Source organism: Panthera onca, assembly GCF_046562875.1.
Source record: "Panthera onca isolate mPanOnc1 chromosome E1 unlocalized genomic scaffold, mPanOnc1 haplotype 2 h2.Chr16_ul_11, whole genome shotgun sequence".
Classification (NCBI taxonomy): Eukaryota; Metazoa; Chordata; class Mammalia; order Carnivora; family Felidae; genus Panthera; species Panthera onca.
In genome coordinates this window covers 315,890-328,886 of record NW_027675810.1, presented here as the reverse complement: position 1 = coordinate 328,886, position 12,997 = coordinate 315,890, and the positions used below count along the sequence as shown (strand labels likewise).

The 12,997-nt window shown below is 35.0% G+C and overlaps 1 protein-coding gene across 1 annotated transcript in view; it reads left to right on the top strand.

Annotated features, from left to right (window-relative positions):
* LOC144615215 (uncharacterized) overlaps positions 1–12,997 on the top strand; it is a 37,302-nt gene that overhangs the window by 19,945 nt on the left and 4,360 nt on the right. The window contains exons 9-12 of the mRNA XM_078442080.1: positions 599–703; positions 1,830–1,883; positions 2,478–2,582; positions 8,126–8,179. Of these exons, the coding sequence (XP_078298206.1) occupies positions 599–703; positions 1,830–1,883; positions 2,478–2,582; positions 8,126–8,179 (318 nt within the window). The remainder of the gene's footprint in view (positions 1–598; positions 704–1,829; positions 1,884–2,477; positions 2,583–8,125; positions 8,180–12,997) is intronic.

The following is a 12,997-nucleotide window of genomic DNA, read 5'->3' as shown; positions in this document are numbered from 1 at the left end:
TGTAGTTTCTGCCAGTATTATATTGATCCTAACCAGTGTTTAAATCAGAGGTTTAACAAACGGGCCACCCATGAATTGAATCCAGTCTGCAGTCAAGTTTTGTAAGATAAGGCAACACTGGCCCTACATTTCCTCACCACAATAACTGATGTATTTTCTCTTGGGACAAGGCATGTGCTAGTTTCACTCATTCCTTCTTTGTCTAGGCTCCTATAAGCTTTTGAGTTAATGACTACTGGCTTGAGTAGCCAAATAGGCACAGAATATAGGAAGATGAATAAGTTTAGAAAATATTCTGCTTTAAATAATAATCACATGATTCAACATTAAAAAGAGAAAAACAGATTAAATATCCTAAATTACTAGCCAATTATATAACCATTTTCTTCTATGGTGTCTTGCCATTAGTCTTAGGAGGCCACTCTGTCTTTACGAAGAATCAAGGAATAAGTTTTGCCTCATTATTCTTAAACACTATTAGAATATATGAGAATATGAAAGTGAGGATGGTATTCTTCTAAGTCAGCCGTTTCATTATTTTGGATCATTATAATGTCCTAAAATTTCCATGTGTCAACAATCCGTTTTTCTTTCAAAGGAGACAAAGTTGATGCCAATAGACTTGAAAGTGTTTTCGAAAACTTGGGGATCAAGCTCACACCTAATGAACATTTGAACTTGCTGAAGACACTGCCACTTGATGGTGAGTCTTATGGGTGCTATTTTGGTGTTTTAGAAAGACTAGTTTTGTAGAAGTATATGAAAAATTACAAAATAAATTAAAAATGCTTGAAAACTGTTAAAAAGCTAATGCAAATACACAGAAAAATCTCACCACTTGGATTTTGATTTAAAAATCATCTGTCTAAAAATAAAAAATAAGATAAAATAAATTAAAAAATAAAAAAAAAATAAAAATCATCTGTCTAAGCCTTTTCAGTTATGAGTTGCTATCAAAGGAAAAATTCATTACTCAGCCCTCAGGTTACTGATCAGCTGGATTTAAAAAAAAAAAAAAAAGCATTTAAAAAAAAGAAAAAAGAAAGAGAGGAAGGTGTCCAGTTTTCCCAGCACCAACTAATAGTTGTGTGTTTCTGCAGCATCGAATATATAGTTTATCAATAAGTGGGTAATATGGCACATTGAGAAAAGGCCATAGTTCTTAACTACAACAAAAAATTTCATAAAAAATGCTTTTAGTCCTCTAACCCAAAGATAATCATTATTAATATTTTCATACATTTCCTTCTAGTGCACAGTAGATACTAGATTGATAGATAATATTTATGTGTTATTAATTTATTTATAACTGTTATGTCTTCACAATGGTAACGTATTTATCATAGAAACCTTGATAGTGTAGATAAGTGAAAATAAAACCTCTCTATTCCCAACTCAAAGTGATAGCTACCGTGAAAAATGAGATGTATATTTTACAGTTTTCCATCTTTGAATATATGTCCTTTTTTTATTTGACAGCCTTGTGGATAAATCTTTGTAAGCATTCTGAAATCTTTTGAGATGAAATTCCTTTAAGTAGACTTACAGAATGGAAGATATTTTGTCTTCTCACTTGCCTTTCAGAATATTTATAATTTGAACTCCCACAAACAGTATTTGAGGCTGTTATTGTCCCTACATTCTCAATACAGAAGAACAACAACAAAAAAGAGTATCTCATGATTATGATTTCCCATTTACTCCTTTACCCCTGAGAGCAAACATTTTGGTGTATCTATTTATCTGTTTGTAATTTGAAATGTTCCTTACTCGAAGATTTCTAAACTCTTTCTTTCTGACTCTGTTTTCAAAATACCCATTTTTTATAGCTGATGGAAAAGTGTATAAGAAAAGGTTGATGAAGGGCCTAAAGTCTCTCAAACGTGAGTAAGAAGCACTGTGAAAAGACAGAATCTGAAACCTTTAGTTGTGTCGTTAAAATCGGAATCGTCCTTTCCTATATAGTTGTGTCTTTATTTATGTTTCTTTAGTAGATCTGCATTTTATCAGGTAAACCAAGTAGTTTCCTGCACTAATACTTTACAGAAAGTGTTAAACTGTCTGGGATTTTCCTACCTTAGCCCCAAAGAAACAAAATAAAGTACGAAGCAAAAGGTGAAGAATGAATGCTGTCAGGTAAAGATTTCAATCAAAAGTAAAGGCAAATAATTTGAAAGTGCAGGCAACAAAAATACCTCTTGTTTTATAGAATATTATGTCAGTCGCCTCTAGCTCTGGCTTTTCAGAATCCTAACATAAAAGTGAAAGGAAGTTTATTGTCCTATTCACTGAACAAAACTGGATTTTTGGTGTTTGCCTTGAAAATCTTAACAATAATGCTAAGAAATATGTGAAGTGTTCCTTATTATAATAAAACATATGCTTGATAAAGAGGAATAATAACACAGTAGAGTGAATGCACGGCCCCAGTTTTAGAAAGATTGTTTTACTATATTCCTTTCCTGCTCCTTACTTAGGAGGCAGTGTTGATGTCAATAAGCTGGACACTCTTTTAGAAAACATGGGAATCAGCATCACAGAAGGAGAATTCATGGATCTGATAGAAAGATTGCCAGATGATGGTGAGCACTGACATTCCCCCTTTACTTTTTAAGAGATATTTATTGTTTTCATCTTTATTGAGATGCAGTCAACATATAACGTTGTGTAAGTTTAAGGTGTAAACCTGTTGATTTTATATACTTGTATATTGCAAAACGTTTATGCCATAACTAACACCCCTGTTGCATCACATAATTACCTTTCTTTTTTATGGTGAAAACATTTACGATCTACTCTCTTAGGAACTTTCAAGTATGTAAGACAGTGTTATTAACTATAATCACCATTCTGTATTATAGTCTCAGAATTTACTCACATTAGAAATGGGAGTTTGTACCTTTAACCTAACACCTCCCCATTTCCCCACCTCCTCCCTCAGCCCCTCATAACCACAATTTTACTGTTTCTGTGAGTTCAGTTTTTTTAGATTCCACATGCAAGTGATATCATATAGTATTGGTCTTTCTCTGTCCAACTTATTTCACTTAGCACAACGCCTTCAAAGTTTATCCATGTCACAAATGGCAAGATTTCCTTTTTTCTCATGGCTGAATAATTTTCTATTGTATATAATATACCACATCTTTCTCTAATCATCTGTTGATAGAGACATATCTTGGTTATTGTGATTAATGTTTCAATGAACATGGGAGTGCAGATATCTTTTTGAAATCCTCTTTCAAAGTGGGATTTTGAATCATATGCTGTGGGATTGCTGGATTATATGGTAACTCTATTTTTCATTACTTGAGGAACCTCTGTACTGTTTTCCACAGTGGTTGCACCAATTTATATTCCCACCAACGGTGAACAAGGGTTTCCCTTTCTCCACATCTCCATCAACATTTGTTATCTCTTATCTTTTTGATGATAGCCATTCTAACAAGTGTGAGGTGATATCTCATTATGGTTTTGATTTGCATTTCCCTGATGATTAGTAATTTTGAGCACCTTTTCATGTACCTATTGGCCATTTGTGTGTGTTCTTTAAAAAGATGGCCATTCAGTTTCTTTGCCCATTTTTTCCCTGGATTTTTGGGGGGTTTGCTACTGAATGTACAAGTTCCTTATATAGTTTGAATATTAACCCCTTACCAGAAATGCAGTTTGAAAATATTTTCTCTCATTCTGTAAGTTGCCTATTCATTTGTTTGATTGTTTCTTTTTCTGGGCCGAGGCCTTTTGGTGTGATGTAGTCCCACTTAGTAATTTTTTCTTTTCTTTTTCTTTCTCTTTCTTTCTTTCTTTCTTTTTTTTTTTTTTTTTTTGCTTGTGCTTTTTGTGTCCTATCTAAAAAAATAATTGCCAAGACTCATGTCAAGGAGCTTTCTTCCCTATGTTTTCTTCTGGAATTTTTACAGTTTTCAGGTCCTACATTTAAGTCTTTAATCCATTTCAAGTTCATTTTTGTGAGTGGTATGAGATTATGGCACAGTTTCATCCTTTTGCGTGTGGTTATCCAGTTTTCCCAATACCATTATATCAGAGACTATCCTTTCCCTATTGAGTATTCTTGGCTGCCTTGTTGACAGTTGACTGTATATGTGAAGTTTTATTTCCAGGCTCTCAATTCTGTTCTCTTGGCCCATGTATCTATTTTTATGCTGTACCATACTGCTTGATGAGCCTTGTAATAATAGTTTGAAATCAAGAAGGGTAATGCCTCCAGCCTAGTTCTTCTTTCTTAGTATTGCTTTGGCTGTTCGGGGTCCTTTGTGGTTCCATATAAATTAAGGATTTCTTTGTATGTCTATGAAAAAAATACCATTGAAATTTTTATAGGAATTGGATTGAATCTATAAATGACTTTTGGTAGTATAGACATTTTAACAATATTAATTTTTCTGACCCATGAATATGAGATATATTTCCATTTGCTTGTGTCTTCTTCGATTTCTTTCATCAAGGTTTTGTAGTTTTCATTATATAGATCTTCCACCTCCTTATTTAAATTTATTCCGAAGGGGCGCCTGGGTGACTCAGTCAGTTAAGTGTCGAACTCTCAATCTCAGTTCAGGTCTTGATCTCCGGGATGTGAGTTCAGGCCCCACATTGGGCTCCGCACTGGTTGTTAAGCCTATTTGTAGATAGATAGATAAATAGATACATACATACATACATACATACATACATACATACATACATTTATTCCCAAATATCTTGGGTTTTTTATGCTATTGTGAGTGGTATTGTTTTCTTTATATCTTTTTCAGATATTTCATTGTTAGTGTATAGAAATGCAACTGATTTCATTATGCTGATTTTGTATCCTGCAACTTTACTAAATTCATTGATTAGTTCTAACAGTTTTTTGGTGGAGTCTTCAGGACTTTCTATATATAAGATGATATAATCTGCAAACAAAGACAATTATGCTTCTTCCTTCCTATTTGGATGCTTTTTCTTCCCTTAGACTGATTGCTCTAGAATAGACTTCCAGTATTGTGTTGAGTAGAGGTGGTGAGAATGTGTACCCTTGTCTTGTTCACAAGGCTCATTTTCTTTTCTTTTCTTTTTTTTTTTTTTTTTAACGTTTATTTATTTTTGAGACAGGGAGAGACAGAGCATGAACAGGGGAGGGTCAGAGAGAGGGAGACACAGAATCTGAAACAGGCTCCAGGCTCTGAGCTGTCAGCATAGAGCCTGACGCGGGGCTCGAACTCACGGACCGCGAGATCATGACCTGAGCCGAAGTCGGCCACTTAACGGACTGAGCCACCCAGGCGCCCCACAAGGCTCATTTTCTTATAGGCTTTTCTTTCTCACTTCAAACCAGTGGGTTGAGTTTTTTTTTTAATAAAATAGAATAAAATAGTAAAGCTAGATATTGTTTCATGAGTCTTCATGATCACTTGTGTGTGTGTGCACGTGCTCAGAGTTCTCAGTATGGTTTACAGTAAAAATTTTTGAAAATCACTGGCTTAAATGATAGTAATATAACAGTTCTATTTTCAGGCTCTTTCCACACTGTTCCTGTATGATTCCACTTAACCATATGTATTTAAGATTTCAAGCCTTTTATCTCAAACCTATACTTATTTCATACATTTCAGTTTAGGACACTGAGGTCTTTTTATGTACCATGGCAGGGGCAAGATCTGATAATATAAAAATTTAGTTAAAGTAAGGAATAATAAAATTTATATATATATATATATATATATATATGTATATATATATATATACACACATATATATATATACATGTATATACATATACATACCTTAAATTTATATATATATACATGTATACATATATCCATATATATATACACATATGTATATGTGTATATATATATATATATATATACACACACATACCTTAAATGTTTTGTTTCCATGAAAAAAATTGAGCCAATGCTATTTTAATTTAATGTAGCCATGCTCTTTGGAGATTTTCTTGCACAAATATACCCATTTGTCATCTACACTCCCATTTTCTGTTTCTCTCTTTTCTTAAGTTTTTTTAAAATTTATTTTGAGAGAGAGCATGCATGTGTGTGCATGAGCTGGGGAGGGACAGAGAGAGAGGGAGAAGAAGAGGGAGGGAGGGAGGGAGCGAGGGAGGGAGGGAGAGAGAGAGAGAGAGAGAGAGAGAGAGAACCCCAAGCAGGTTCCACACTGTCAGCGCAGAGCCTGTTGTGGGGCTCATCCTCATGAACTGTGAAATCATAATCTGAACTGAAACCAAGAATTGGATGCTTAACTAGCTAAGCCATCCAGGCACCCCCCATTTTTAGTTTCTCTTAAGTGGAGCAAAGTGCTTTTTTAAACGTTGAGCAGAATTTTCCATCAGAATCCATCTAGATCTTAATTCTTTCCCCAATTTTTTTATAGTTCTTTATCCACACCAAATTCAACACAACTATTTTTTAGCAATTTGCCTTTACATAAACTCTCTAAAACATTCAAATTTGTTTTTATGGTAATAACTCCCTTTTCCATTTATAGTTCCTCAGTTTATATAATGATTAAGTTATCAATTTAATAATAAGTACACCTCTTTATAAAAAGAAGCCTGGAAACAAGTTCAACAACTCAACCCATAAGAACACAAATGTGCTGGCTTACTAAAAGTGTAGCTTACTAGATGTAAAAGTTTAGCATACCATCAGCATCAGTATGAATGATGAATATAGTTCAGGCCATCAGGTTGATTAAACGGAGATCAATTAAGAGATCTCCTATATCAACAAATCCATATTGAGACATAGATATCCCAGTGGAAATCCAAATTCAACATATGAAAAGTAAACTATTTTCCCTGTTAAATTCATTCCTAGTTATTTTCTTATTCCTCTGCTGCTGTCATCTACCCACAATTGCCCATGAAATAAGCCACAAACTATCTTTGACTTATGTTCCCTCATTTTCTCTCCTAAACATATCCCAAAGACATATTCTCTGACTTTGCTACCCTACTGATGAATCTTCATCATCCTTCACTTACTGCTACAGAAGGCTCCCGATTGGTGTAACAGCCACTGGTCACACTGCCTTAAATTCATTCTGTACACACTAGCCTGAATGACTTAACCAGAGTGAAAATCTGACTTTGTCATTCCTCCGATTAAAACCTTTCACTGGGGGTGCCTGGGTGGCTCAGTCAGTTAAGTGTCTGGCTCAGGTCATGATCTCACAGTTCCTGAGTTCAAACCCTGTGTCAGGCCTTGCACTGTTAGCGTGGAGTCTGCTTAGGATAGTCTCTCTCTGCCCCTGGCCTGCTTGCTCGCTCTCTCTCTCTCTCTCTCTCTCTCTCTCAAAAATAAATAAATAATAAACATTAAGAAATTTTTTAATTAAAAAGAAGACTTTCAGTGAACCCCTCTTACCTTATATGCATCGAGTCTTGCAATATTCCAGACACAGTGCTAAGCATTTTTATGATAAATTAATTTATTCATTCATGTAACAATGTCTATTAAACACCTAACACCTAGCAGTCTCTATTTTAGCCTTAGGAATACAGCCATAAACAAAGCAAATTAATGTAAATTTTGTGGAGCCAAGATTTGTATCTTTTTTTTCCCCACTACTCTATTCCCAAATCCAAGCAATCTGATGTCAGTGTCTAAACTGTTGGTTCCAACCAATCTCTTTCAAATCATCTTTCCACTCCCTACATGACATTTTTCCCTCAAGCAAAATTTAAAAGCTTTAGTTTTACCACACACTCTGCTCTTCATTGATCCTTTTCCTGAAATTTTTTGTCTTTCTCCAATGATAGAAAGCAACATAATACCACAAACAATAGTTTTAAATGTATACCAGTCATGTGTTATCAGCCATTCCTAAAGAAACATGGAGTTCGAAACAGAACGAATCCAAAAGACTTAAGAGAACATTTTACCTAAGATAAACTGTATGATTCAAACAATCTTAGTGTCCCTTGCAGATAATGGAGCTATCTATCAAAATCCAAGAATTATAAATTTAAAAAAGGACAAGATATAGTGAATGGCTTTCATCTAGGCTCTACTCTAGTTCATAATTTAAGTGTTTTATGCTTTATTTTTTTTTGAGTTTGGATTTTTCAGTGTGTAAATTTTGTCTTGACTTGTAGATAAAGGGAAGGTCAAACTAGATACGTTGATTGAAGAATTGAGTTCTGTCTTAGGTAAGTGAAAAGTTACTTAATTCTTTACACGGTTCAAATGATATTTTCTACCATCCCTTTATTTGTTAATTTCACTATTTTAACCTTTCATTGATTAAATATTTCTACCTGCTTTGATAACCTATTTATTTTTGATAATCTGTGCTTTTGCAACAGAGGCACTAGGTCTTTACCTATGAGAAGAAATTTCAAAATGTAGGTTATAACTGAGATACTACATGTAGACATAATTATTTGAATAGGTCATCAACAACATAATTTTCTGCGCAGTGATATTAGCCTTATATTATTATATGTAGTATTTTCCTCCAACACGAAGATGTGCCTTTTATTATAAATAAGGAACAATATATATTTTTAAGTCTGGTATTCACTCCGCATAATACAGCAGGTGACCTTAGGTCTTTGTTTTTCATCTGGCAATAGAATATGGTACTGTCCAAATACATTTTGTTCTGTCTTTCACAATTTGTATTCTTTTGATAATGTTGTATTATAGCCACAGACTTTTCTTAATAATGTGAGAATGTTTTTATTCCTAATTCCACCATTTGATCCTCACTCAACCATAGCCCTAGGAGAGATTACCAGGAACTGTCCAGACCTTCACCATTATTGATTTTCTTTGAGATGAGCTGACATCTGAATGTCAGGATAGTTTCGTCCTGGTTTTGTCTCTGAATCATTTGTTTAATTATTTGTTCATACAGCAGCTACATAGAAGCATTTAAGACTCTGAAAAGCAGAACTCAAACAGCTGTGACACAAACAAAACTAGCTGAAGGTGTTATAAGAAGGAAATGGAAGGCAGTCTAGAATCATGGTCCAGTATTTCTTAGGCCTGAAAGAAAACTAGTCCCAATAATGCCTTAAGTCTACCTTACATAATCAAGTTATCTTTTCTTAGATAAATTGGTCTATGGTATGAATCTAAGTACAATACACACTATTAACAATGGGGCAAATCCCCCTCTAGTCAAAAGAAAATTGAAGGCAATTCTATCATTTATCCCGGGAATTTTACCTGGCTTATTGTACTGAATAATAGGGCATGGACTGTATGATATGCTCAGTCAGCCACAAATTTTTTTTATTACTGTAGATGGAATACGTTATACTTAGGAATCTGTTCCACTAGATATTATTTATTTCCCCAGAAAAGTTTCTAATCTCATGGACTCTTTATAAGAAGGCAAGGTCCATCAAGAGTATTGGAAAGTCATGCACAATTCATACACATAAATTGTCACTTAACCCCACAGCAGTTCTTTAAATTGATTTGCTAGTAAAAGGATGAGTTATAGAGTTAGGATTGTCCTAACTGTAGCAAACTGATTGTCTCTAGTAAAACTTAAACTTTGATAAGTTATTGATAGTAGTAAGGGAGATCATGATAGGCTAAATCAGAAGTATATAATTAAGTAATAAAAAGAATAAATATGACAAAATAAGAATAAAAATACGTGAAAAGTATACAAAGCACTGATAATCAGTGTTTTCTTATTCTCATGATCTTACATGGAAGCTGTCTACTTCATGCAGTTTTCCGCTTGTTCTGAGGATCTCGGATTTGGGGTCAGCAGGTGAATTATATGAACTACCTGCTTCTTGGACTCTCTGAAGAACCTCAGTTTGAGGTCTTTAATGTAATTTTCCAATTCTGATAATGTCTCTTAAATATTCCCAGAAGTTTTTGTGTTCAAAAGACAGTGAAATTTCTGAATAATAGGAAAAACTTCTTGTATAATCATGAATAATTACCAAAAGAAAATATATTGCCCTACAATTGAATAGATAAGATGGAATGCTCTAGGTAGGTAACAGGACATCTAAAAGTTTGTTAACCACTATGTGTGCTATGGATTTTTGACAAAAGAGTGTTTCAACCCATCCAGAAAATAAACATAATATTATTAGTACATATTCATAACTCAGAAGCAACTATATAAAATCCATTTGGAAATGCCCAAATGGTCCCTCAAGGTATAGTTGTAATTCAGGGCTCAAGGTTACAGATTTTCCAGAGTTATTTTTATTTCAGAGGAGGGAGGCATGAATTGGTGATGTCCTCTAATATAATACAAAATATCTTAATCAGTTTTTAATAATGTGGCAAATTTGGGGCACCTGATTGAGCGTCTGACTCTTGATTTTGGCTCAGGTCATGATCCCAGGGTCATGGGTTTGAGGACCACATCAGGCTCCATGCCTAGCATGAAGCCTGCTTGGGATTCTCTCTCTCTCTCTCTCTCTCTCTCTCTCTCTCTCTCTTTCTCTCTCTCCCTCTCTCCCTCTCTCTCTCAAAATAAAATTAAAAATACAATAATGTGGGGTTTTTATTCCTACAGTGATATGTTGTTTTATGTAGGATTGTGGCAAATAATCAATTTGAAATGTATGCAAGGAGGTAAAAATCCTGACTTTGCTGGATCTTATTGTCATGGATATTATAATCTGACCATTCCAAGTATTTCTTTACAAAATTGAAGTCAAATTTTGTGATTCTATAATGGAATCTTTGAATCTGATCCTACACATGTTTTTCTTATCTATAAGAGGTCACTCAGAAAGAACTTTAGTTTAGGGACGCCTGGGTGGCTCAGTTGGTTAAGCGTCTGCCTGTTGGTTTTGGCTCAGGTCATGATCTCGTGGTTCATGAATTTGAGCCCCATGTCCGACTCTGCACTGACAGCACAGAACCTGCTTGGATTCTATCTTTCTCTCTACCCCTCCCTACTTGCATGGGTGAGCATGATCTCTCTCACAATAAATAAATAAACTTAAAAAAAAAAACAAACAAACACGAACTTTAGTTTTTAATATGAAAAAATGAGCCACAGACGGGAAGGACATATTTGCAAAACACATATCTGATAAGGGACTTATATCCAAAATATTCCAAGAATTCTTAAAACTAAACAATAAGAAAACAACCCTAATTAAAAAGTGAACATGGGCACCTGAGTGTCTCAGTTGGCTGAGCATCTGACTTCACCACAGGTCATGATCTCATGGTTTATGAGTTCAAGCCCCGCATTGGGCTCTCTGCTGTCAGCCCAGACCCTGCTTCGGATTCTCTGCCCCATCTCTCTCTGCCCTTCCCCTGCACACTCTCTCTCTCTCATAAATAAACAAACATTTTTTAAAAAGTGAACAGAAGATCTGAATATTCACCTCACCCAGGAAGATATACAGATGGCAAATAAGGATATGAAAAGATGGTCAACATCATATGTCATTAGGGAATTGCAAATTAAAACAATGAGAGAATGCTACGTACCTATTAGAATGGCTAACAAGAGGAACTCTTATTCATCGTTGGTGGAATGCAAAATGGCAGAGTCACTCTGGAAGACAGTTGGGCAATTTCTTACAAAGCTAAACTTAATCGGTATTACCATAAGATCCAACAGTTGCAAATTAGGTATTTACCCAAATGAGCTGAAAACATGTCTACACAAAAGCCGCACACAAATGCTTATAGTAGCTTTATTCATTACTGCTGAAACTTGGACGCAAATAAGATGACCTTCAATTAAAGAATGAATAAACAAATGGTGGTACCTTCACATAATGAAATATTATTCAGTTATAAAAGGAAATGAGCTATCAATCTATGGAAAGACATGAAGGAATCTTAAATGCATACTGCTAAATGGAAGAAGCCAGTCTGAAAAGGCTACATACATATTGTGTTATTCCAACATATTACATTCTGGAAAAGGGAAAACTATAGAGACAGTTAAAAGATCAGTGGTTTCCAGGAGTTTACGGGGGGTGGCATAGGAAGGAGTGATGGACACGAGAGTCACAAGGGAATTTTAGTTCAGTGAAACTGTTCTGTATGTTACTGTAATGGTAAATACGTGACATATTGCACTTGTCAAAACCCATAGAACTGTATGATGCAAAGGGTAAACACAAAGGATATAGCTGGATCAGTAAGAGAAAAACACGTAGGCAGCTTCTAGAAGAATCTATGTGGAGGCTTCCTATGCTCTCCTTCTTATGAAGGGTCACACATAACATACTTTCCCTCCAGCAGCAAAAATGCAGTTTCACATGTGTGCCCAGGGAAGCCCATTAAGCCCTCAGTGCCCAAGGTTTTTTACTGGAGGCTTGTCACATAGGCACCCTCTGCCTAACAACTCTCAATATACCAGACTCCCAGAAGAAAAACCAATATTCACCATAAATCGCATTGTTTGCACGAGTCTAGGCACAGTGACTTAGGCTTATCAGTTGATATTGGAGGGAACATTCTGAAATCCGAGTTCCCATATGCCAGCCAAGTACCACCTGGCAAGCAGGCTCTTGTAAAGATCGCAGACTTAGGTTTGCTGTGTTAACTCTTTTCTGCACAGTCTATTTAATAGGATGATCTGCTACAGCATTCTCTCTAGTCATTATATCATCTATTTTACTGTGGACTTCTTCCTTTATGATAGCAATTTCTTTGAGCAGCATCAAAGCACCAAGTAATAATTACTACAAAAGTATGTCACCTATCCTTGAGTTTTACCAGTTTGAAATCTCTAGAAAGGGCAATGTTCAGTCACTTGAACCAATATTATATCAGTTAAGGACTTGGATCTTTCAAGAGAAACTAAACCAATTATTGCATATTTAGCCTACTATGTCCCTTTTCACTTTTAAGACAAGACCCACCAACAAATAATATTAAATCAGAGTGTGGTACTGAAGTTTCCAAATGATCTGTTTAGGATATGGACCCTTCTTGAACTCCAGAAATTGTAATTACAGAAGTAGAATTCTTCTCTACCGGTGAAGGAAATAGAGTCCCTGGATTGAGAGTGT